General features: G+C 45.1%; 1 protein-coding gene across 3 annotated transcripts in view; it reads left to right on the top strand.

Moving 5' to 3' along the window:
- RNF130 (ring finger protein 130) overlaps positions 1 to 22723 on the top strand; it is a 102773-nt gene extending 80050 nt beyond the window's left edge. The window contains exons 4-9 of one of the 3 annotated variants that reach the window (XM_090290446.1): positions 2592 to 2663; positions 4352 to 4434; positions 10848 to 10944; positions 12893 to 13097; positions 16134 to 16227; positions 22536 to 22723. In XM_090290446.1, the coding sequence (XP_090146572.1) occupies positions 2592 to 2663; positions 4352 to 4434; positions 10848 to 10944; positions 12893 to 13097; positions 16134 to 16227; positions 22536 to 22551 (567 nt within the window). In that variant the 3' untranslated portion in view covers positions 22552 to 22723. Of the gene's footprint in view, positions 1 to 2591; positions 2664 to 4351; positions 4435 to 7874; positions 8100 to 10847; positions 10945 to 12892; positions 13098 to 16133; positions 16228 to 22535 lie in introns of those variants that run through there. The other 2 variants (XM_090290445.1, XM_090290447.1) reach the window with 2 other exon arrangements.
- The last annotated feature ends 4222 nt before the right edge of the window (positions 22724 to 26945 follow it).

The following is a 26945-nucleotide window of genomic DNA, read 5'->3' as shown; positions in this document are numbered from 1 at the left end:
TTTTTTTTTTTTTTTTTTTTGGCTACACAGCTGATGAAATGAGAGTGTGAATATACTTAATAATAGGCACAAAATCATACAAAATAGTGTTCAGACATAGACCCACACATTTATGGGGAACTGATTTTTGCCCACTGTATGAAGACAGTGTAATGAGGAAAGGAGAGCCATTTCAACAGATGGTGCTATAACAATTGTATATCACATGCCCTTCCCAAAAAAAACCACAGAACCTCAGACCATATACAACACTTAACTCAAAATGGGTCAGAGGCCTCCATATAAAACCGAAAATGATAAAACTTCTGGAAAGCATGGAAAGCCTTGTAACCTTGGGATAGGCAAAGATTACAGTCCACAAATTGATAAATCCCCAAAATTAAAAACTGCCAAAGAGTGAGAAAAAATAATATGCAGAAGGAATTTTGTCTAGAATTTGTAAAATACTCTCAGGTCAATAATAAAAAAATAAACTCAGAAAAATGGGCAGAAGTTTTTAACAGACTTTACCAGAGGAGGTATTCAGATGTCAAGCACATGAGATGCTCATCATTGTTAAGCAAATTAAAGCCACAGTGAGATACCACAGCACCATGAAAAAGACCAGCCTTACCAAATGCTGTACGAGTGAGGAGGACCCGTGATAGTCATATGCCACTGGTGGAAATGAAAAATAGTTCACTCTCTTGGGAAAACACTTTGGCAGCATCTTAAAAAGTCCAACACACCTACTATATTACCAGTCTTCCCTACTTCATAGGCATTTACCCCACAGAAAAAAAAGCATGTGTCCTTCTGAAGACTTGTACAAGTAAAGAATGTTGTATTCCGCTGTAGCTATTGGAATCAAAACCTGGAAAACAATACTAATATCCCGCCAACCATAAAAAGAGAAGTTGCAGTATACCTATGCAGTGGGATATTGCATAGCATAAGAGAAATGAACTGTAGATATATTCAGCAACATGGGTTAGTCTCAAGATAGTTATACTGAGTGAAAGAAATGATACAAAACATAGTACATTGCATTTCTGTAAAACTGGTAAAAATAGAAACTACAGTAGCAGAAAGGAAGTCATAGGGGGTGGGGTGGAAGGGTGAAGAAGGGAATAAGATGGGTGGTCCATGCACTGTCCTGATCATGTGACAGAGTCATGGGTCATTTCAGAACATGCTGTGCGCGACATATGCCATTCATTATACGCCAGTTATACCTCCATAAGGCTGATGTTTACATATATATAAATAAAATGCCTGGCAGCCCTCCATATATATGTGTGTGTGTGTGTGTGATTGAGGGGACTCTCATAGATTAAAGGAGACTTGAGAGTCTGAGTATTTGGTAAGATTGATTAATTGTTAATTCTGTTAGATAAGACAGTGGCACCAAATGAACACCCATGTCTGTTAGGCATAGTGAAGACTTGATGGGTACAGTTTTACAAGCTTGTGATGTGCTCTGAAATCTCATACAATAAAGAAGGAGAATAGAGAAAAATATAAATAAAATAGGATAACTGAAGTTGGATGACAGGTGCAAAGAGGTTCATTAAGTTATCTTTGCATATATTAAATTCCCCCTAAGGTTCTTAGGTTTTTATGACTCAAGATAGAATCCAAGGTGCTTCTTCTCTTGGCCCCCACAGTTTAGTGACCATCTGTCACCATGTGCCTGTTTCCAACCTTTTGTTCGCATGTAATTATTAACAGGGCCGTCTGACTGAAAGCATTTTAATCTGAACTATAAAACAATGCTCACCCTAGTTATATTAAACTATAATTTCCTTCACATACCCTCACTTCGCACCTGTTTGACTTTATTAGACTGTCCAGAATTCCCCTTGCAGCCCTTATGTTTTTCCTTATCTAATGCCTTCCTACTCCATATTCCAAGCTGGGCATCACTCCCCAGATCCCCCACCACTCCGCCTGCAGGAGGTGGGCTCCTCTGTGCTGCCTTGCCCCTGGCACGCTCTGTTGTACTAGGCTGAGCCCAATTCAGTTCGCTTCACAAGATCAGAGGTACACTGTCGTATCATCCTGGGTTCTCGGTATCTGGCAGTGCTGGGTAAGTGCAACCCTAGGGGTTCCTGACTGCGCCCCTCTGTGACTCCACCTGTGTGTCCCTTCCTAAGATCACACAGCAGCAGAGGCAAAAGCAGCACTCATGACCACATCTGGCACTGGGTAACATGATGAGCTGTTTCAGGGAGCGCTGGAGGGTGTCCCTTGACCAAGACAGAGCTCAGTCAGGGGCCATCCACAGAGCAGAGAGGGAGCGGAGCTCTGACATGCACCAGAAGGATATTTTGATAACACTGCAGTGTTTCCAGCGCTTGTTAAGGACAAATGCAGGACTGATTGTGCCATCTGGCCTTTTAATTACACTCCCTTTTTAATCACTCACCCAGAACACTGAATCTACAGGGAAACTGCCAGCTCCTCTCGGTTATAATTGGTTTTTTAGAACCCTATGACATGGAGAGTGATGTAGGATATGAGGGACATGACACATTTAATTATTTTAAAATAAAAAACATTACTCAAGAGACCTTGCACTTAATGTCTGTTTTTCTTTGCAATGTTTATAGCGTCGCCTTGGAGATGCAGCCAAGAAAGCCATCAGCAAGCTGACGACCAGAACAGTGAAAAAGGGTGATAAAGTAAGTAATGGAGCAACTTCAATTAAAACAAGACAGTCATCATGCTTTTGATTTGATGGGAGAGAATATGCCCTGATCGTTGTGTCTGATGCTTCGCTTTCAACCGGCTTCTCATGGGGGCCGTCTCTGCAGTGAGCCTGTGCCCTGGAGGGCCTCCCACGGCGTGCTGCCTTTCCTGGGCTTGCTGAGCTCTGACCATTGGTAACTCCACTGGATGACTTATTTACCCCAGCTGCGCCAGTCCCGGCATTATTTTTCTGCTGAAGCTTCGTGTGCTTTGAGGAAGAATACTAAGGAGCCAGGAAAGTGTGTCATCTTGCTCTGCTTTCTGAGCATTTGCCACATCTCCTTTGTGTTTTATTCCTTCACCAGTTAAATGGAGTGTTGGTTACCAGGGGCTTTCCCTACAGGCTAAGCAACTGACAACAAGGGCAGGGTGTCAGGCACACAGGCCTGCATCAGCGGGGTGGTGATAGCGGCTGTGGCCAAGGCTGCTCACACAGCCCCCAGTCAGATCGCAAGTCATGCTGGGGCCCCACCCCTGCTCTGGAAGGACAAAACAACAACTTAAAAGGAGAACCTGCATTTCCTGTAGTCAGAGTTACCTAGAATGAAACAATCCCACCTCTGGAAGCATAAAACCAAAATGGTCTTCTGCTCCACACCCAACTCTAAGTAAGGTTTCAACAAAGATCTTGGAAGAATCATTTCAGGTGATTCTCTAACCTCAGTTTTACCACTTTATTGACTCAACTCATTTTATTCCCACTGCCTCAACCCCACCTCACTTGCTTTCTCTGACACTGCTCCAGAAGGCAAAGACATTGTCAGTAAATGTCACTGCTCACTCTAGGAGAAGAATAAAAACACTGGCAGGACACGTAAGGAGCATCACACCAACAGCGCTGTAAGCAGAGGGGCAGCCCTGCTAAGGCACCTTCCCAGTCCAGTGGCTTCCAGGAACCACCTAACTTCCATCCTTCTCTGTCCCTCAGGCCGGCTTCCCTATTAAAACGCACACCACTTCTCCATGTTATCTCCTAGATGTGCCAAGAGCTGGCACGATAGACAGCATCCCCTTTCCTAGCTTAGGTTCCTGGAGATGCTCCATTTTATGACAGTTCAGGGACACGTGTCCCCAAACCAGAGAAGGAAGGACAGGTACTCCGGATGACCAAACACCTGGTTGAATCTTCCTGACTCAGTAAAGATCCAGCATCTAGTTGAGCCCACGAGGTCTGAACCACAGATCTGTGACTGGCGTTGGAGCGGGTCTCCAGGGCCATCTTCTGGGGGCTCCTGGCCAGCACCAATTGTGGAGGGTGCCCAGTGATGCCTACAGGCCAGAGAGAGAGGCTGCAGGAGTGGGGACAGGATGTGAGCCTGTCCAGGGTCACAGCTGGTTTGAATCTTGGAAAAAATCAGAATTCTGCCCTCTTAAGATGTTTCACAAACAATTAATGTTAATTGTTACAGCACAGTTTAAAGACAAAATAGATTGGTTTAGATATAATTTGGCGTGATATAGTTAAGCAAATGGAATCATTAAATTTTTCTGTAAGCTTTCACTTTATAAGTTCTTGTTTCTGGTAGTGGCTACAGGGAAGTTCTTCCTTGGTTTGTTTCTGCTCTGCTGATGCACTTGTGGCTTTAGCATGTGACTTTGGTTCCTGTGCTTTGCATTTCAGGAAACAGACCCGGACTTTGACCACTGTGCTGTCTGCATAGAGAGCTACAAGCAGAATGATGTTGTCCGGGTTCTCCCCTGCAAGTATGTCCACTTTCTTTGTTTAAAAAAGAGCATGACTAGCATGGTCTGTGTGCCTCCCCCTCAGAGCCACCCTGCCCAGTGCTGCCCAGCAGGCCAGTGTGAGGCCTGACTGCGCCCCACACAGGGTGGGCGCTGCTCCCCAGCCAGGACTGACTGCACAGACCTTTTTGTAGCCGTGAGAGACGTGGGGCACAGCCTCCAGCCATTTCCATAGTCTAAAGATCACTAAGGTCAAAAAGGTTTAATTCTGTGACTTCTGTGGGTTTCAAAACTAGCCACCGTCCCTCTCCTCCTTGAATCAGACACGTCCTGAGGCCCTTTGTACCTCAGCGTCACTTACATGGGCAGGGCGCGAGAACTTTGGGACTTGGGTTGTCCTTTTCTGAACCTAGCTATGCGGGGTGGGAGGGTGGTGGGTAGTGCTATGTGTCAGCTCCAGGCCAGGTGCTCTGCTCTGAGCAGTTCGCGCTCCCTGTGCCCTGGAAGACGGTCAGTGTTTCCTCCCTGTGCACACTGATGGGTGATGGAGCCAGTGGGCTGTGCCAGGGCCACAGTATTCAGAAAAGACAGAGCTGATGCCGTGGTCTCTGGTGACATGGATGCTCCTCAAGTGGGGCCTGCACCTCCCCTCAGAGGAGGGTGTGCACCTACAGTTTGGTGCCCTAAAACGAACACATTTCTGTGTTAGGGTGTCTGATCCTACCATGATGCTACCCCGTGCTAGGGAATGTGAAATGTGAGGTTACCGTTCCAGGTAGCAATTGGGAAAGCAGGAGAGCACCTGCTGAGAAGCTTCTGCCTCCCTGAGCTCCATGAGTGGGCCCCACAGCTTTGGCCCCCTAACAGTGCAGGACGCAGGTGAATAAAGCAATTAGTAGCCCTTATCTCCATGAACGTGCTGCTGTGATTTTACTTTTAAAATTATCTGTTTTGAGCCCAGGGAGATCAGCTTTTTTAAAAAAACATGGAATTTAGGGATAACTAGTTTACACATAAAGGTAAATCTATAAGATGAAATGTGGGCCGTCTGTAGAAAGTTATATGAGGCAGGGACCAGTTTTCTCCTGGGTGATCACAGTCCAAAGCACGGGGTAAGTGGAGATGCACCTGCGAGTCAGGAAGCGGTCTGCAGGTATCTCAGAAAGCATGGTCAGCTCTTACCTGCTTTTTAAAAATCTGCTTTATAAAAATACCTGTTTTTACCTATACAGACTTTTTTGACACCAGAATGACCAGGGAGAAGCCAGGTCTTCCCAAATACTCTGTCTTCCTATTTCAGTTCAGGGCTCGCGGAGCTGTCTCGACCTGCAAGCAGAGGCCACCAGGGCTGCGCGTGGGCGCCACCCGGTGGTTGCTGCTAACCTGCGTGCCTTCCTCAGGCTCAGCTGGGAAGGCGCAGTTGTCAGGAGCCCTCCGTGTGGGTTCTCTTTCTCTCAACTTAGTCCCGCACTCTGGCGCCAGGCATGTGTGGGTGGTCCTGGCGTGTGAGGCCGTGCCCTACTGGGAATCCAGAGCTCTGGTGGTCTCAGCTGCCTCTGTGGTCACCTACCACCCATGGAAGCGCCTCAGACTCTGTGCCCATGGTCTACTTCTGAGCATTAGAACTAGAATTTTGGCGAACCTAACAGCATTTCTTTACACACGTAGTTCTGGCTCCACTCACCCTGCCCTGCCTGTGTGTCCAAGTTCTGCTTTTGGTATAGAGCAGGTGGAGCCTCAGTAAGTTTTAGCTTTCTCTAAACTAGGTGGCACACACTGCTCAGCAAAACCTGTCACCTCATTGACATGGCAACAAAACATGACCCTGGATGGAGTAAAAACTAACCTTGTGCATTGAGCAACGTTCCATGGGACCCAAGGTGACAACTTTCGACCTGGAACAGGGTCTCTCAGCCTTGGCACTATTGACATTTGGGACCAGATCATTTTTTGTTGGGCTGGGGGACTATTTTGTACACTGCAGGATATTTAGCAGGGTCTCTGGCTTCAGCCAGTAGGTGCCAGTGGCACCCAACACACACACACATACCAAACCACACACCACACACACACACACACACACCCCAAACCACATAACACACACACACACCCCAAACCACACACCACACACACACACACACCCCAAACCACACACCACACACACACACACACACACCCCAAACCACATACCACACACACACACACACACACACACACATCCTCCCACCACCAGCACCACCACCCCCAGTCCAACAGCAGGTGTCAGCAGTGGAGAGTCTCTGGCCTGACCGAGAGCATGACCTAAATAAGCCCACCTCTCTGCTCAGGTTTTCTCCATGGGTTCCTCTCAGGCCCCTTCACATGCTGCAGCTTCCTTGTCCCCTCAGCCTGGACTCTATGCCCTTCCTCCTGGGTCTGTAGGTCTCTGGCACCGAGCAGACATGTGGGTCCGCTGCTGCTTCCTCGCTTAGCTGCCAGGCAGCTCTGTGTCCTGCTGGCCCGGGTGCTGCAGAGCCCTTCTCTCAGCCTGGCAGGCTCTCCCCACCCTCACAGCAGTGCTTCCAGGTGTACTTGTTCTTGTACACCTTTGCTCATCTCCTTATGCCTGCCGGCCCGTACCTTTACTATCCACCTCAGAGGATGCTGTGACCATCTGTCAGCTGAAGCTGCTTCCTGGGCCAAGCCTCGATGAGCGCCTGCCCACACAGCCATACCCACCCTCTCCTGGCCTCACCTCCACGTGCCAGCCCCCACCCCCGGGCCTGCTTTGTGGACTGCTTCCTCCAGTTCTGCTTCTTCTGTCTGCTCATCAGGGCCCAGGCCTTCCCTGTTCCAGTTTCATAGCTCTCTCAGACTCAACTCCAACACTGCCCTGCAGCTTCTTCCTTCACAGCCAGACTTGGGAAGGGAGCTACATTTACTGTCCGTCTTCTCCTGAGCGCGGGCAGAAGAAAGGCACAGGTGCTTTTCTGTCTGTCTGACCTGGTTTTAACAAGCCTGCCTGGAGCCTGAACTGACCTTGCTGGCTTCTGTTGCATGACCTTTGCTTTCCATATTCTGTCTTGGTGTGCTGTGCACAAACAGTAGCTGGTGCTGCTTTGGGACCCCTGCTGGTACCACTTGGTCACAGTTGATCATCCTTTGGCTATTAGCCAACATGTCTTCAAAACTGAAATACTGCCACTTTATTTAGACCTCTTTTATTGAAAGGTCAGCCACATTTTTTAGTAGATAAAAATACTTTTCATGAGCAGAGTGCTGCACCACAGATAAACATACATCTAAGATGTCACTTCAGGAGCTAAAACAGGTCGGTCACCTGGCTGCTGGCTGATGTGTCACTATGCTGTCCCCACCTCAGTGGGTGTGCCTCTTTCAGCCAGTCTGCTGCCAGTCCCAGCTGGGGGAACAAGTGCTTGTCTCTGACCTTGAATAATTCCAGATCCTTTTATATTTGCCAGGTTCTTGCATGGCACCAAGAGGCTGCAGAGCTGTGAAAACAACTCACCCACCCTGTAGACTCCAGCCGCACCCCCGCGCTGCCCCACGCGCTGTGGAATGGTGTGGCGGGGGAAGAGGGGGAGGCAGTGCATCCCGGCATTGCTGGCTCTGCTCTTGTCATGTGCCGTGTGTCCTGCACTTTGTACCCCAAAGTGCCTCCTACAGGAATAAAGGGCTTTGCTGAAGTTCTGGTCTGCTTGTCCTTCTCGTGTTGCACTGCCCTGAGCACACCCAGCTTTTCCTCCAATGCACCCTTCGGCCCAAACATGTAGCACCCTTGTCTGCTTTGTGTGTATTTGCATTGTTTCATTATTTCATCGAGTCTCTTGTAACAGTGGGGTGTGGGTTCTCTGCAAGGTCTGATTGGCCCAGGTGCTGAAGCCAACAAGAGGTCCCTGGTGCCAGCATGCGTTGTTTATTGCAACACATGTGAGACGCTCCTGTTGCTGTGCCTGAACATGTGCCTAATAGCACCTTTTGTGCACATGCTTGGTGCTGTTGTAAGTGTCCCGTGTACACAGTTCTTCACATGCTGCTGCTCCCCCTGCGCCCCAGCTCTCAGAGGAAGCAGCTGGGAGTCAGAAAGGGACCTATCCAGGCCCCGCAGTGCAGTGGCAGAGCTTTGCCTTGGTGGAGGCAAAGGCCATGCTGAGCTTGGTGAGATGCTAGTGCTGAGGAGCCCAAAGCGAGAAGGCAGAGAGGATAGCTGATGGAGAAAAGAAACAAGTGCAGAGTAGCTGGTCACCCAGGTCCTATCAGCAGCCCAAAGGAGAGGGATGTGCGGTGGGGATCAGACTGCCCATCTCTGGGGGGGTGGGGATTGGGGCTAGGAAAGCCATGGTGGACACAGTCAAAAGGAAAAGGTGTGGGCTTTTTAAAGAAAATACTTCTTTCAAATTTTGAGTTACTTGAGGAAGGGAGGCTCTCTGGATTTGCCCTGAGAACCCATTAGTCTTCCTTGTCTTTCATTGGGTGCCCACAGCAGGGGCTGAGCACTTTCTGTCAAATAAGCAAGCCTACAAGGAAAGACCCCAGTATGAGAAAAACCTATAACTAAGGTTTAAAAGAAGAGATGAGCAGGAAACACTTAACTCCTGCAGCTTTAGAAATTAAATGTGGGAGGGATGGCATGAACACCAGCCAGAGAGGAGGCAAGAGCCAGTCAGTCGCTGCCCGGCCCCTGCCACTCGCTTCCACAAGAGCCTGCACACACAGCTGCCTCAGGCCAGCTGCCCACCCCCACCCCCACTGAGTGGTCCTTAAGAGGTCGAATGTCACCTGTCAGCCAGCCAGAGTCCACTGGCCACCCTACATAGAACTGGCCTTCCCAGACTCCCAGCCCCGCCCAGCACGGACCGCACCCTCAGCACCTGCAGGCCTCCCAGAAGCCTGTGCTGGGTGTTGGGCAGATGCACCTTTGTAGGGCAGGGTCTGTCATTTACATCAGACCTAAAGGGGCCTGCATCCCCAGGAAAGGTTGGCAGCCTAGTTCTGGTCTTTGTCAGGCTATACCCATCGGGCACAGGTGACAGCCATGGGGTTCGTCCAACCTCCAAAGCAGGCATTCAGTGGCGCCCCATGGTGAGGAGCCCCCACCTCCCTCGGAGAGCCCTCGGTCAAAGGCATGAGTGGCCAGGAGAGACGGGCCAGCGCCTCCTGTGCACCACGTGCACTTGGCTAGGCGTCGGCTGCTGTTTGGCGACCTCTGCTTCTGAAGTAAACGCCTTCAGGGTTAAATAAAGGCCTTCAGGGATGGCCAGGCTCTGCTTCAGTGCATTCCCTGCAGGTTTCAGACTAGATTGGTAAGTTCAGTCTTCAAGATCTTTGTTCTTACCTCAAAGAAATGGATGCAAGGTCACCAAGTGGTAATAGGTGGGTGGGTGTTTATTGTTTGGGCCGAAGTTTTCAGTACAAATGTTTCTCCCAAATCCCAATGGAAACAGTGAGTTTTCTACACTTTGTAAAATCAAAACTGCATTTTTAAACAGCTGTATTTAACTTTATAAGCTACATATAAATTAACAAAGTTTTAAAGACATACCATGGTGCAATATGGTATCTTTCTCAAAATTTCTTCCATTTTATTCCAAGATACGATTCCCGTGGCTACAGAGGCCCCTGGCATGCACCTGCCCCTTTCTGTGTGGCCCGAGCCTTCCCCAGGCCCTCAGCTGTGGAGGGACTGCAGCCAGCCGTGTGTGCTGCGGTCTCCTCCCAGCGGGCACAGCTCTTCCAGCACAGGAGCCCTCCATGGCTGACTTGTTTACTCTCCTGAGTGAGAGATAATGACCTCTCTTCTCTTTAACATCTCAGCCAAAAACGGCTTAAATACAATCCATCCCTAAAAATAGTCCCAGCTACCTTGTAACTTACACAGACACTTAGCATAGGTTGCTTACAGGTTTTTGTTTTTGTTTTATCATCACCTGAGGACATTTTTTCATTGCTTTTAGAAAGAGAGAGATATCAAAGCAAGAGATTGTATGAGCCAGGACCAGGGATCAAACCCTCAACCCTTTGGTTATGGGACCAAGCCACACCAGCCAGGGTGCTTATAGGTCTTTTTAAGTAACTGACATTTAAACAGAGTTCCATGAAACTAATAATTCTTTAGAGAACTCTTCATTTTACTCTTAATATATTTTTGAAATTCCACTTTACTTCTTTAGCCATTATAGAAAACACAACTGATTTCTAAGGTGTAATTCATTGTCTTCATTCTTAATACATTTCCTAAGTTTCCCCAAATCTTTTTTGGAATTTGGTGGACTAAAAAGACCAAAACAGCCAGTTCTCATTGTACAGTCTCATGGGTATATAAGATTGGGTTCGGAGCATTTTCTGTCAGCTCTTTGTAATACAGTTTTTTTTGCATTTTGATCTACTAGTGTTTTGATATATAATTGCTGACACAATTCTCCATTTTTTTACAGGCATGTGTTCCACAAGTCCTGCGTGGATCCCTGGCTTAGTGAACACTGTACCTGTCCTATGTGTAAACTGAATATTTTGAAGGCCCTGGGAATTGTGGTATGTTGCCTGTTGTGTTACCACTCTGTGTGGTGTCATTTCTAAGTGTAACAAGACAGTACAGATGCTTCCTTTGCCGCGTGGCCTGGTGAGCCCACAGGGCCTCTCTCCCAGCCCACCGCAGAGAACTCCTGGGGGGCTAGAGGGTTTTGCTGGCCACCAGAGGGGCCTCTGGGTGGTGGGTGTGTGCTGGAGAGCTGAGTTGGAGGCACGGAAGTGATTCTCCTTCATTCCAATATCTTTTTTAAAAAGGAATAGAATATAGTCTTTTGACTCCTGCCTTCAGCATAATATAGAATTGTCATCACATTTCTTCCTCTTGAATCTGGCTTTACCCTCTTACGTACTGGGAAGTGGCAAGCAGTGAAGGTGGGCAGTGACAACTCTGGGTGAACCCTGACCCTGGCTTTGGCCAGGGCCCAGGGAGCTCTGGCCTGGCGAGTCAGCACTGACCACGTGAGGACCTTGGAGACCTCCTGCCGTTAAAGTTCCTTCCTTAAGAGAAGTAGATTTCCAGGATTATTGCTTTTTGGACAAAAAAAAGAAAAAGCTTTCTGGTCTCAAAAAAAGAGTGAATGAATAATCTCCTTATGGAGCAGAAAGTTCAGTTGGACCGAACGATGAATTCCTCATTTTAGCTCCCAGGTGACAGTCTAGGTGCAGTCCTAAAGCAGACGTTCCCACCCGTTGATCCTTCGTGGTGAGATCACATTCTTGATGTAGCAGTGTCATGGGATCTCTCCACAACACCATGCCACCACACTGCTGCACGCTGCTGAGTAGTGTCTCCAGCTTATGCTGAATGCCATGAGCATGACTACCGGTCACACAATAAAAATGTCTCCAGACATTGCCAAATGTCCCTTGGGGAAATAGTCACCCTCGTTTGAGGGGTTTAACACAGAACGTCTGGCATATAGTATATGCTTGGAAAATATTAACTTAGCTTCTTTTGTTGCCTCCAGCCTTCTTGCTTGTTTTGTTTTTCAAATCCTATTCTTTAAACTGCTGATACTTTTTCCTTCCACTTTTAATGAAAATCCTTCTAAAATGTATTATAAGGTACCATGGTTCCTTACATATATAAAAACAGGATCAGCCTAACTAAAGGGGTATCATTATAAGCACCAGGCATTGCACTGTGTGCTATGAGTTTTTAAATTGAGCTGTGGGGTGACCAGAAAGCAGTTCTCTCACTCAGGAAGCCATTTGTGTTGGGTTTGGTTGGCTCCCACTTCTCTATGAGCTTCTCACGGCCACCGGTCCCTGTTCCACTTCTAATGTGCTGTTTGCTATGGGCTAAGAGTGCAGGTTGCTGGGGCAACCAGACAGCCGGTTGCTGAATCAGCAGACTTGCGTGCCCACTTCCCAGGTGGTCAGCCTTGGCCCAGGCAATTCCAGGCCTCTCTTTCAGGGTCAGACTCTTAGTTCTTGAGACAGCTTTCTCACCGGTCAGAAGTCTTTCCAGCATTATATGCTCTTGCTGTTGAGCCTTACTTATGTTTAAAGGAAGAAGATCTTTAAAAACTGACAACCAAGGGGAAAAAAAAAACGAAAAAAAAAAAAAAAAAACTGACAACCAGGTAAGCGGGGCATTACAGAAAAGTTAATAGGATGAAAGGGTGTTGTCTGGTACCTGCTGTCTCTGAGCATCGAGCCAGAGTTACACACTTGACTGTCTGCTATATACTGACGACCCACTCTGCCCGTGAGCCTTGTCCATTGTGGAGTGTTCAGTTTCCTCAGTTCCGCGATGGATTTTGGTTTTCCTTTGTAGGAAATTACCTGTTTCTTCTAAAGAAAAACTCTTAGGTAAGAGTGGAAAAGGTAGATGGGGAGAGAAATGACTGGAAATCACATGGAAAAAACTCGAAGTCTTTTCAACACAGTGTCAAACCTTTAGAGATTGTTATTCTTACAAGTACTTTAATTTGGAATGATTTTGCAGCCAAATTTGCCATGCACTGATAACGTCGCGTTTGATATGGAAAGGCTCACCAGAACCCAGGCCATTAACCGAAGACCAGCCCTAGGTGACCTTGCCAGTGACACTTCCCTTACCCTTGAGCCACTTCGAACTTCAGGAACCTCACCGCTTCCTCAGGATGGGGAGCTCACTCCCAGAACAGGCGAGATCAACATTGCAGTAACAAGTAAGTGGGCCTGTGCCCAGTGAGCAGCAGGTGTGCTGCTCTTTGGCACATGGTGACAGTTCCAGGGGAGAGTTGAGGCAGTGACTTAGTCTGTACCCAAGAAAGGAATGGGTACTTTTGTTAAGACAGCTATTAGGGATAACGAGGCTTACTCTATACTAAGGAGCTTGTTTGTTTGTGTGGAATGAAGATGTTTGTCTTGGGTGCTGTTTGTAAACATGTTTTGAAATGAGTATGATGCAGACAGGTATCAAGAGTGTCCTACAGGCTGTGAAGAAGGGTGGCAGCTGCTGTGGGGAGGGCGTGACTGAGCACTGGTGCTCTGCCTTCCAGGCTGTGGGCAGCCCCACAGGGCTAAGAATTCACTGCGCTGTCGGGAGCAGTAGAGGTGGCCAGGGCTTCCCGCTTTATTTCACACTTTCCATGAAGTTCCGTGTTTTGGTGCTCCTCATGCGGTACAGTTGTAACAAGGGGGAGAGAGGCAAATGGGAAATCAGCCCTAAAGCTCGTGGGCTTGTGGTAACTGTCACCATTGCTGAGCTGTCGACAGAAGAGGAGGGTCCCGGGTCTCGGTGGCCAGGCCTGTGTGCATGTGAGTGGTGGGAGGGCACGCGTGAGGCCATGCGCACACTCTCCCTGGCCAGCCGCTGTCCCTCAGCTCCGCTCTCTCCTCGTTATTCTCACCTAACAGCTCCTCACCCACCTCGCCGCTCTGTGCTGACTTCCCCAGCTCGTGCTGTGCTTGCCTCCAGCTTCTGGCCCTAAACCTCCGAGACTCTGCCTAGCTCAGTCACACGTGGGCAGGCCGTGTAAAAAGGCTTTTCCCTCCCATAGTAAGACTCATGTGGTCCATTCAGTTAATGGACATGTGCTTCTCACTAACCAGAAATCATTAGAAAATGATGTCCCAGGTTCTAGTCTACCATTGGTTTAAACTCAAGGAGACTTCGTTCAGTTACAAAATAAGTAAAACAAGTCTTTGATAACAGTTTGACTCATGTGTGACCATTACCCAATAATTTGTTTTCACAGCATTTCTTATTTTCCTGATTTGGCATTTAGATTTTAATTGATCTAGTAGGAATAAAGGAGATGAAAGTTGTGTGTTTACTAATGAGTTTTTGTAGGCCCTTCATTGATCAACATTTATTGAGCACCTACTACAATATTATTTCATTATATTTTATTTGGAAATGTCCTTTCAGAATCTTCTATTTTTATGATAAAAAATACTACTTCATTTATCAAATCAGTCACTGTTAGCCGAATTTATGCATGTTAATAAATAAAGTCCATGTGGTTGAGTTACACCAAAGCTGCCTGTATTCTCCTTCAAAGCTCAGTAGTGCTCCAGTGGTGGCAGTGCATTCAGCCAGGCACCCACTGCGTGCAGGGTGCCGTGCTGTACATGCACACAGCGGGGATAGGAGCCCAGCCCTGCTGCTTGGATCCGGGCCAAAGAGCCCCTGAGCCCATTCGGTACCATTACAGTGGTGTTTACTTCCTTTGGATGACTAGTTTTTATCGCTAAAATTCCATGCATATGTGGACGGTACATTCAGAATTTAGAAGCATAGACATAACTGAAGTTCTAATGAGTCTGCTTATCATGTATAAAAGTCTCTAAGGAAAAAAAATTAAGAATGCTGTGTTAAGCTTCTTTATACAATCATCTCAATTTTTTTAATGCCAGTTATGCATTTTTCCTGCTTAACATATATGCAAATAAAATAGTGGATTTTGTATAGGTTCTTGAATGTTTACTCTGACTTACATAAAAAACTTGTAAATTCACTCTGTGAATAAGAGATTTATAATCCAAGGAGCAGTGGCTGCACTATTATTTAAGAAGAACAACTTTGCTAAGTCTTAACGATACAAACCAAGGTAAGCAGAGAACTAAAGATCACCACCTTTAAAACTCAGTGAAAGTAGAATCACATTTTTCTAGAATGATTCCTAGAAACACACTGTTTTGCATAGTTGCAGGAGTCGTGGAAACCAAATTAAGAAGCATCCTGTTACCCACAGCTTCTGCATGTAAACAGTGAGCATTGCCAGCATCTTTCTTCTCTCTGCCTTGTTGCAGATATGCAGGGAATTTTACTGTGAAACACTTTGTTAAGCCAGCCCTAGTCAGTGTATCCTCCAGGGAACATTTCAGAGCTCAGGCTTGCAGGATGTCAAATTGGTTCCCAGGCTATTTTCAAGATTCTCAGAAAATATTTTTGGAGTGTTACTTACAATACAGATTTTGAAAAGTTAAGGGGAAATATAAACTGACTTCCGAGATCTAGAGCAAGATGAGATAAAAATCCTTTGAGTTCTGTGTACCAAAAGTTTTCAGCCCTTTGCTGAGCAAGAGTCTTGTGAACCACCTACTAGGCCTTAACAGAGCCAGAGCAGCCAGTGTTGCTTCCAGCGGTGGGGTTGCAAAGGGAAGCCCTTTTCAGGAGACACCGATACCAAGTGCTTTTTAAATAAAGACTGTAAGTAACCCAAGCACAAGAGACAAGAATGTAGACGTGAGTGCCGTGGAAGGCCAGCCTGCGGACTGCTTGGGGTGCCCACAGGACCTCTGGGAGCCTCCACTCCGTATTTCTAAGCCATTGGCTAAGAATGAATGACATACCATGCAGAAGTGACAACACGAAGAAGGAAAGGTTATGTATGTGTATGGCTAGCCTACTCTACTGTCATTTCATTTAACAAGTAAAAAATCTATGTCCATGTGCAATTCTGTATACATATTTTCACTGCACGGCTTTTGGTGGCCACACGCCTCATAGACCTCAGGACATGACTGGGAAGAAATGTTGGGGCCGTGCTTTCCTGTCTCCCTGGCAGCTTCCACCACTCCTCCCACTAACCTCCAGCTAGGAGCTCTCTGCAAACCTCCTCCTGCTTCACTTCCTTGGGCCACTCTGGGCTTACACCTCCGTTGACGTCTGCGTCGTTGCTGTTGAGGGAAATGTTGACGTCGATTTGACTTAAGCCTTCTCCCAGAGTGACTTCCTCCCTTTCCTTTGTCAACAGAAGAATGGTTTATTATTGCCAGTTTTGGCCTCCTCAGTGCTCTCACTCTCTGCTACATGATCATCAGAGCCACAGCTAGCTTGAATGCTAATGAGTAAGTAACAATTGTCTTTTAGATTGCATGTGCTAGATGATCCCAAGAATTATGTAGAGTAACTTTTATAAAGATGGTGGAATTGGCTTTCACCGGTTTCATACTGATTCTGACGGGATCATACCTAGCAATATAATGTATGTCATGAATAGTAACTCAGATTGGGAGTTCACCTTGCTCAGCAACAATAGCTCACTTGAGAAAAGATCCAGGGTCTCTCATGAGCCAAAGCTGAGAGGGAATCAAAAATGTCATGTAAATGTCAAAGGAACCATAACAGTCATGGGATACACCACTGAGGGAACAGCCCCTTTCCTCTGTGCTTGTCGGACTTTACCTGGAGTCTGATGTCCTGAGCGTTTTGTGGAGCCCTGGCTGAAGGTCAGGCCTTCAAGAAAGACATAATCGGGAAGACTGTGGGGAGAAGGGGATAGAAAATAGGGCAGAATGGGGAGCAGAGGGTAAGTTATAGGAAGGTAGATCTCATTTCAGTGAAAGGAAGAACATCTGTCAGTGAGACAGTGTGCTGGGACGGGGTGGGACTAGGGAGCTGGATGTCATTTGTCAGGGCTGAGGTATGCGACAGGTTTCCCAGGGGGATGGAAAATTGGGCTAGATAACTGTTAAGGTCCAGTGATTTTCCAAGATGAGCTTTCTGTAGGGATAAGATATAGAGAAGGGTTTTGGTTTTGTTTGTTTTGTTTTAAATTTTGGGCATTTACTCAAAATGCCCAAAATTTATTAAATCTTTTATCAGTATTCAGGCGAACTAAATTGAGATGGAAGCATCCCTGGACAGTGTCCAAATTTGAACATAAATGGTACAGGTGGAATTCACATGCTGTCCATATTCAGTTATGTCTGCCATTTTAATTGATTAATAATAATCAACCAAGCTCCTGTAACTGATTAAATTCAATGCTCATTGTTCAACCATAGAAACTATAGGCAAGTAACCTTCACTTCAGTGACATGATTTTATTGCCTCTCACCTGATCTGTTGGAAATGGCCTTGAGATCCCTAACCGATGATGTGTTGGAAGGGTGTCATGGTCAGGTGGCAGTCTTCAGCCTTCAGATGAGTAGTCTGGGCCTCATCCAACATGTCACCTGGGCGCACCTGCTGCAGTTTCACCCCAGCATACCACAGTGTTACCTGCTCAGATTCTGGAGGCAGACGACTTACCTGGATAGGGCTCCCAGCTTCTCCGTTTATCTGAAGCTCATTTTAGTCATCCATAAAACAGGGGTAATGGTAGGTGCACACATCATAGTGTTGTGAGAATTAGCATGCAAAGTGCTTAGCCCAGTGCCTGGTACATAATAAGTGCTCAATAAATGTTCGCCATTTGGTTCCACTGAGATGTTTTACATTCTATGACTAAGATACCCATTTATCTTTATCATCTGGCACATGAATTTACATTCTTTCATAAAATATAATACTGTACAGAGTCATAGGGGCTCTGTGAATGCCTGTGATTCAAACTACAACTTGAAGGGAAATATTTATTTCACCTGCAGTCACCTCTTTTGCTTACTCCTATACTGACCCATCAGACTAGATGACTTCACAAATGAGTGAAAACCAATCACAGCCAATAGTGGCACAAGGAGCACTTTTAGAGAATTTGTAAGTAATTTAATGCTCACCTTGCTGCCACTCAGAATCTGCAGGTGCTCAGTTCATGCATCAGCTGTTTCAGAGGATACGCAACAGGCATGTCCCCTGTCAGAAGTCAGAGAGCCTAGGACATGATATTTCAGCTCCATGTGTAAATGCCTGCATGATTCAGAGTCTAAGTCACGGGCCTTAGGTCCATCTTGTCCAACCCATCTCTCATGAGCCTTGAGACTGCAATCATTTATTTGAACATCATTTCTGTGCTTGCAATCAAAACCACCCTGAAAGATGATTTTCATGATCCCATTTAAAGAGAGAATTTGAGAGAATGCGAGAGAGAGTATGTATGTGCACACATGGATGCATGAAAGATGCTCATCAGAATATTAATGATGATTATCTTAATTTAGTAGACTTACAGTGTTTTTCTCTTTTATTACGCTTTTATGTGTTGAATTTTTATGACATGAGTTATCTAATTTTTTAAAAAGCCTTTTTTAATATTTTTTTATTGTTGTTGTATTACAGTTGTCCCAGTTTTTCCCCCGTTGCTCTCCACTGCCCCCTCCCCCATTCCCACAGTCAATCCCCACCCTGTTGTCCATGTCCATGGGTCACTTATACTTTTTAATTATAGTAGACAATAGTCATTCAGTGTCTCTTTCCCCAAAATGTTGCTGAAAAATTTTAACTCCAGAGAAAAGTTTATTTTAGCAAATAAATTTATAAGTATTCTTCATTAATGAATTTTTTGAAATCTTAGTTCCATTTTTGCCTTTACCAAAAACTTACAGCCAAAATGAGACTGCCTTTTTAACTTAATAGATCTCTTTTAATTTTCTAGGTAACCTCATTCATTTGTAAGATAGTCTTCCATTGCAGTTTACTTTTCTGACAGTATTGTACTGAACTTGTATATCGTTTCAGCAAGATCTTGACCCAGTCTAGTCACTTGTGCAAACTGGTGAACAAGGTGAAGCAGCACTGGCCAGGGTCAGGACCGCCACCCACACTGCGTAGACTGCTGCCCCCTTGCCTTGCTCTGTGGGGCTACCCCACGCTTGCCACTATTGGCTTAATCAGAAGTCAGTCAAAAGTCCATGAACCTGGGGTCACTCCCCTTCTACTGTGATGAAATTCTGTTTAAGTATTCAACCATGACTAATTGTGCTTTTAATGTTAACACTGCAATCTAGTGAATTTTGAGACTTTCCAATATAAACAGATAGTAGTCAAAGAAGCAAATAAACATAAGGTAAATATATTTTTATATATTTGCTTTTCATACCTCTGTCTCTTAGTACCTAAGTAAGCAAAGTTATTGAAATTCAATTTCCAAAGGAGGTTTTCTCCTATACTTCATTATTCAAATAAACCTTGTTAAAGCCTCGCATTTTCAGGCTTATATTTGTATCAAGCTAATTTTCTCTCAATATAAGAAAATAAACATTTTTTTTTTTTTGAGGAACAAGTTATAAGACCTATGGATGATGTAGGAGAAATTTTGAGTTGAGTAGAAAGGTCAACTAGGTATCCTCTACAGCCCATTTTCAGTTCCTAGATTTGGATTCATGGGAATTATTTCCTAAAATTTGCAGAGGAGCATGGCCTAAACATTCAAGATTGAGACGTCCAGGCAGGAGGAAATGGACGGGCGTGATGTAGTAACTGGAGCAAATGTCAGATCCTATAGCATTACCCAGACCCAGAGCCCTGGCTCTGCAGCAGGCCGGTGGGTTCAGGCTGCCCCCAGGCCCCATCAGAGGAACTGATGTCTCTCTTTTACTCTCTACTCAATATTTCTGAACTTTTCTGCTCAAAGACTCTAAGAGGAACACTGATATATCTCAGTATAAGAGGGTCTGAAAGTTAATCTTGGGGATGCTTAGCTTAGAAAAAGCAGAAGCTAGGTGAGATGAGAGGTGTTTCTAGGTGTTTGAAGAACTCCCAAAGATGAGAACAGCTCCTGCCAAGAACTTACTCCCGTACCGGGCCCTGCTACTCTCCACATTGCCCCGTTAGCACTCCTAATCAGGGCCCACAGACACAACTGCACTTACTGTAAGAAAGAACTTTCTGCCAGTCAGCTGTTTGCTTTGGCATGGGATGTTTTGAAAGCTAGTAAGCTTGCCAGGACCTGCTTATTCAGACAAAAGTTGTTCAGAAACAGATCCTGCATTAGTGGAAGTCGAAGATTCCTTCCAGTTCTGAGAGTCCCTCCTGAACTGTGTCCCAAATGGTCCCTTCCTGGTATCGATCAGAGCCAGAGGAGAGAGGCTAGGTTCTCTGCTGCCTTTCTTTTAGAACTTTAAGTAGCCAAAGCAATATTTTTAACCCTTTGGGTACCAATGTCGCAATGAGTGACACTGACAAAAAATTCCCAAAGGTGCCAGCGTCGCTGGGTGGCAGCAACTTTTTTTCGATGCCTATAAATGTAAATAACAATGGAATAATTTATATTTTCTCTTTTTTTGTACCTCAGGTTATATATTGATATAGTTTTTTCTCATGTTGATCCAAATTTTGAATTACACGTGGCACTCAAAGGGTTAAAACTCCTTTTTTTATATATACCATCTCCCACTGTAAGAAAAGTATAATTTTTTGTTTCTTAATTTTTTTGTTATTCTATTACAGTTGTCCCAATTTTCCCCCGTTGCTCTCCATGTAAGAAATAAATTTTGCATTGTGACCCAAGACTCCCACATCTACTCATATAGCTAGAACAGAAATTTCAGACATTTTCCTTATACGTTCAGTATTCTCTTATATGTTCTTCTCTGTACTTTGTTGTTGTTAATGCTCCTACATTGATTTTACAGTCTATTAATAAGTTTGAGAAACAATAATCTAAAGAACTTTGAATTTTTACTTCTCAACTTATTACTGTTTGCTCACACTACCACCTGTTTTGTTTTCCTGAGACAACCTTTCTTGTAGCAATGCCAGCAAAGCTTTGAAATTGCCTCCATTTGTTAATGAACCCCGTTCTTTCTCTGAGTATTTACTTCTCCTTTTAGCCACCCTGAGCCTGGAATATATACAGAGGAGTAATCTGAGGCCCAAATGGACCAAGTAACGCCGAAAAATGCCGTGGGTAGCAGAGCATGGCATGGAAGCCCAGTAGCCTAGTATTTCTGGGTCAATTTCTTCCCTTTACACCACCGGTCTCTGACTTCTCCAGAGAGCCATTTAAAGGCTCCAGACAATGTGGCTGAAGATGACAAACTTTGTTTTTTAAAACAAAGGAGGGTTAAAGGCAGTGGGACCTTCCACTGGACTCCTATGCTACCTTTGACAGTGGTCATTTTTCATTTTTCAGAAGTACCTTTAATGTTGTGGCTGCATTTAGTTGTTTATTATTTCTTAGAAAGACAGCAAAATAAAGTAAGTTTAAATTTTTTGATTCACCCATTAAACGTCCTTATATCTGATATCCTGCTTAGTGAAGAAATATTATCAAAACAATGCATTATCTTATATATGAACTAGAGAGATAATAAAGTACAGAGCTTTATGTGAAGTTGCTGGGAATGGCCTCTCCTTCATTCAGATCCCGGTGTGCCCTCTGTGCCAGGCCTGGCATGCTGGAGCCCTGGGCACAAGGGCCGCTCTGTCCAGTGCGCCCCCACTGGTGGCATGCCAGCAGAGCAAGCAGCTGCCTGTAGGAAGGAAGAAAGTTGCTCAGTACCACACAGACATGGGTCACTGGCCACTTCTCTCTGAAAAAGGCTTCCTGGAGGGAGTGACTGAGAACCAGGCTGGGCATACTGAGGGCACAGAGTGAGGACAAGCAGAGTAGGTTCAGGGAGTGGTGTGTGTGTGTGTGATGTGTCTGCTGTAGGTAGTAGCGGTAATAGGCAAACCCTAGAATTTGGACTTTGTTCTGGTAAACACTGAGTAATTCATAAGGCTTTTCAGCAAAAGATAACTCCTGAAGGCTGGGAAGTTGCTTTGGCATGGTAGACGGAAGCAGGGAGATAAATGCAGTAAAAATGCAGAATTGAACGAGGAGATCAGGGTGGTAAGGAAGGAGATTAAATCAAGAAACACTAGAGAATTGTATGTTGACGAAAAATAATCGTTTGAATCACAAAGAGGAAAGAGAGCAGAACTGAAGACGTGGTTGGAGACCATGAGAATGAAGCTGACTGCAGCGTGCAGGAATCTGGGTCCCACAGTGACAGCAGCAGAGGCCTTCCTCCAAGGGCAGAGCAGAGATTGAATTGGCAAAGACTTGTGGTGCCTTCTCAGGGACACACGCGCTGGGGCTTCCATAAGAGCCAGACATCCCTGGGAGACTGGATTCTTCAAATCATTTCAAAATAAAAACTACATTCTTGTTTGAGGATAAGTGGGGATCATGTTTTAAGGACAACAGCTACAGATTTCAGGATACTCAGCACTTAGAACATGTGTCCAATTGCATAATTTCCCTGCATTTTTAAACAAAAAGTTGTTAGCCAGGAATACTGACACCTCTCCAAGGTGCCCATACCACTTGACTGTGTATCCGAAGCTGCCAGGCTCAGGAAAGTCTAATGACTTTCTGGCTTTACCCGGTGGGGGAACTAGTGGAGGACAACCCAGACCACCCTCCAGTTAGGATCACTTTCTCTGTTATTTAAAAATGTGGACAACTACCCTTTAATTCCTAACCTGTCTTTTTCCTTTTATCCCATAGGGTAGAATGGTTTTAAAGAAGAAACAGACCGCTTTCTGACTGATTGCCTCGAAGGAAAAAAGAACCTATTTTTGTGCAGCATTTACCAATCATGCCACACAAGCATTTATTTTTAGTACATTTTATTTTTTCATAAAATTGCTAATGCCAAAGCTTTGTATTAAAATAAACAAATAATAAAATGAGAAGGCTGCGCTGTTGAGTACTATTTGCCCCCTTGGGTTTGAAGGCTGATTGGGAGATCACGAGCCTAGACTTCTGCCTCAGAGGCAGCGTGCTTGTGACCCCAGGGGAGAAACAGTGCGGCCCTTTCTGTTGGCGTTTTTGTAGTTGGCTCCTACTGTGCCCAGCCTGGGCTCATCCTTTGTGGTTGTGCCCCTTGGGCTGAAGGTCATATCTTGTTCCTCTGTGGTTGACAGGTCTGTGGCCAGAATGCCAGTACTGCAGCCGCAGCAGGTGCAGGACATTGTGTCACTTGCCACTGTGTCCCTGTACGTAGCAGAGTGCTTTGTATATAGTACGTGCTCAATAAATATTTGTGGAATGAAGGGTGAGTGTAAGAAAAAGTTTCCAAAATACACACCAATTAGTAATAAACTATATCTGTCTCACTTTTCAAAACCTTTTTTGTATAGCATTCTTTTAAAAACAGCAAATTCTAAAACATTGAATGAAAGCCATTTTACATGTATAAATGAAACATGTTTGCTTTACTGATGAGGAAAACATTGAAATATTTTGTTTTAGTGAATCGTGTGCTTGAAGGATCATCAGTGTGCGTAACATTTGGAGCAGTGAGAGCTTAGCCTCCATGCCAGCCTTCCTGCGGATGAGAACGTACACTGCTGGCAATGACTTCCCTCAGCAGTCATACTCACCCAGGTTGGGGAGGGAGGTCCTTTGTTTTTAGTCATAATTTACATGCCATAAAATTTACCCTTTGAAAGGATAAGCCATTTCCAGGATTTTCAGTATATTCACAAGATTGGGCAACCATGACAACTCCAACTCCAGAGCATTTTCATCACTCAAAATGAAGCCCCGAACCATTAACAGCTCCTCTCCCCCCATCCCCTGCCAGCCAGGAGCCACTCATCCACTCTGTCTCTGTGGGTTTACCTACTCTGTACATTTTATATGCATCAAATCATACAGTACATGACCTTTTGTATCTGGATAATGTTTCCAAGGTTCATCCATGTTGTAGCATGTATCAGTACTTCATTCTTTTTCGTGGCTGCATAATACTGCACTATACAGATATCTTTTTAAATGATATTTTATGGATTATGCTATTATAGTTGTCCCTATTTTTCCCTCTTTGACCCCCTCCACCCAGCAACCCCCTACTCCCTCAGGCAATCCCCACACCATTGTTCATGTCCATGGGTCATGGGTTCTTTGGCTACTCCATTTCCTATGCTGTACTTTCCATCTCCATGGCTATTCTGTAACTACCTATTTGTACTTAATTCCCTCTTCACCCATTGCCCCACATCCCCCTCCCATCTGGCAACCATCAAAATGCTCTCTGTATCCATGATTCTATCTCTGTTCTTGTTTGCTTAGTTTGTTTTTTAGATTCAATTGTTGATAGATATAATTATTGCCATTTTATTGTTCATAGTTTTTCTTAAATAAGTTCCTTTAACATTTCATATAATAAAGGTTTGGTGATGACTAACTCCTCTAGTTTCTTCTTGTCTGGGAAGCTCTTTATCTGCCCTTTGATTCTAAATGATAGCTTTGCTGGGTAGAGCAATCTTGGCAGTAGGTCCCTGCTTTTCATGACTTTGAATATTTCTTGCCAGTCCCTTCTAGCCTGAAAAGTTTCTTTTGAGAAATCAGCTCACAGTTTTATGGGAACTTCCCTGTAGGTAACTCTCTGCTTTTCTCTTGCTGCTTTTAAGACTTTCTCTTTAACCTTTGGCATTTTACTTATGATGTGTCTTGGTGTGGGCCTCTTTGGGTCCAACTTGTTTGGGACTTTCTGTGCTTCCTGGACATGTATGTCTGTTTCTTTCACCCAATTTGGGAAGTTTTCTTTCATTGTATTTTTCAAATAGATTTCCCGTTTCTTGCTCTTTCTCTTCTCTTTCTGGTATCCCTATGATGCAAATGTTGGAACACTTGAAGTTGTCCCAGAGGCTGCTTATATTACCGTCATTTTTTTTTTTAATTCTTTGCGTCTTGTTGTTAATTCTTCTTGTTTTGCTTCCTTGTGCTCCAAATCATTGATTTGATTCTCAGCTTCATCCACTCTACTGTTGTTTCCCTGTAAATCGTTCTTCATTTTAATTAGTGTATCCTTTGTTTCTGACTGGATCTTTTTTATGCTGTTGAGGTCCTACGTTCCTTGAGCATCCTTATAACCGGTATTTTGAACTCTGCATCTGATTGCTTATCTCCATTTTGTTCAGTTCTTTTCCTGGAGTTTTGTTCTGTTCTTTCATTTGGGCCATGTTTCTTTGTCTCCTTGTTTTGGCAGCATCCTTGTGTTTGTTTCTGTGTATTGGGTGGAGCTGCTATGACTCCCTGTCTTGGTAGCATGGCCTAATGTAGTATGTACACCCTTCATGTGGGCTGAGTATACCCTCGTCTTGTAGTAGAGCCTCGGTTGCTGTTGGCAGGTCTATGGGAGGGATTTACCCAGGCCAGTCAGGGGCAAGGACTGGCTGTGACCACTGACTACCAATCTCCACCCTCGGTGGAGAATCAGCTGAGTGAGGGCAGGGTGGTGGTGCTTCAATGTAGTCTGTAGCTGTCTAATGGGTGCACTGGCCCTGGGATTTCCTGAGTGGTGCAGGCCAAATTCAGCCTCCACCTGTGTTCTGCCTGCAGCCACCCTGCATGAGCTATAAAGCAATCTGAGGTGGCTGCTGCTAGTGCCAGGCCTGGGGCCACTTAGCGAAAGGTACAGGGGCTGGGGGATCACTGAGGCTAGATGTTGCTTGAGAGGATTTAGGAAGTTAGGAAACAAGAGCCAGGACCAGCTTTTCATATGGAAAAGCTACTGTTAATAGTCGTAAGTTGGGTGGGATGGAGCCTCAGTGAATCTCCAAGGCAGGTCAAACAGTGTGAGCCAGGTTGATGGAGTCTCAGATATGGGACCAGCTTGCTGGTTCTGTGGGGGAGGCATTTAAAAAGAGACAATGACCTCTGCTGGCCTTCATACCAGACACTTCAGTTCCTCCCTGTATGCCACTGGGGTCTCTCATGCTGCTACTCTGGTGCTGGAGCTCAGAGGGTGGGTCTGAGTAGGTGAGTCTGTGTGTGGGTTAAGATGAACTGCTTGGGGCTCCAGCAGTTTCTTCCACTGACTGGTTTTTGCAGCCAGAAGTTGTGAGGGCTTACCATCCTGGCACTGGAACCCTGGGCTGGGGGGCCTGGTGTGGGGTTGGGACTCCTCACTCCCAAGATATCCCTCCCAAATTTTTATCCACCACATGTAGATGTGGGACCGACCAGCCCATTCTGCTCTGTGCCCCTCCTACCAGTTTGGGTGGATGTGGATTTTTTTAATTCCATAGTTGTCAGACTTCCATTCAACTCGACTTCTGACAGTTCTGGCTGATGGTTGTTGTATGATATATTTTAGTTGTAATTTTGATGTGGTTATGCGAAGAGGTAAGCCACGTCCACCTATGCCACCATCTTAACTGGATCTCCGGTATCCACATTTCTTATGCAACATGAGAAACTCGAATCAGTCAGTTGTGTTGCAACTAGGGAGTTCAAGTCATTGTTAAATGTTTTTTGCTGTTCGGTCACAACGATAACTAAAGGTACTTAAGTATTAAGAGTATAACACTGAATGGTAATAGAACTTTGGATTCAGACTTACCTGGGTTCTACTTCTAGCTTTGTGGTTTTGAGTGAGTGCTTTCATCTCCCTGAGCCTTAGTTTTATGAAATAAGAAAAACATCTCTGTCTTGTGGGGTTGTTGCAAAATTATATGTAAATATTAAGATATTCCCATTTATCCCCTTCTTGTACTTAGAAATCATTTTAAATTATTTTTATAAGTGAATAATATATGTACATGGTTAAAAAAAAAAAAAAGGTTTGAATAGTACAGAAGGCTGCAAGGGCAGAAGTGCAGCTTCCTCTGCCCTGAACCGGCCTGGGCCCCACAGTGTCTGCTGTACAGACTGCCTGAGATGTTTGGTACATTTAGAAGTACCTTCTTTCACACACACCTTTATAAGACAGTAGCATAATAAACGCGTTGCCCTTCCCCCAAAATCTCTGCTGCACATAGCTTTAAAACAAATTATTTATTGGTCACTGATCTGTTAATATTCCTTTAGCCCATGCAGGGTGTGGGGAAGACATTTCTGAGGCTTTCTGCCAAATAAAGGAACCCCTGCCTCATATCCATGGGAGAGTAACAGATGGCAGTTACAGAT

The sequence above is a fragment of the Furipterus horrens genome, unplaced genomic scaffold (assembly GCF_987537825.1).
Source record: "Furipterus horrens unplaced genomic scaffold, mFurHor1.1.pri manual_scaffold_10, whole genome shotgun sequence".
Classification (NCBI taxonomy): Eukaryota; Metazoa; Chordata; class Mammalia; order Chiroptera; family Furipteridae; genus Furipterus; species Furipterus horrens.
This window is presented reverse-complemented; position numbering and strand designations above follow the sequence as displayed.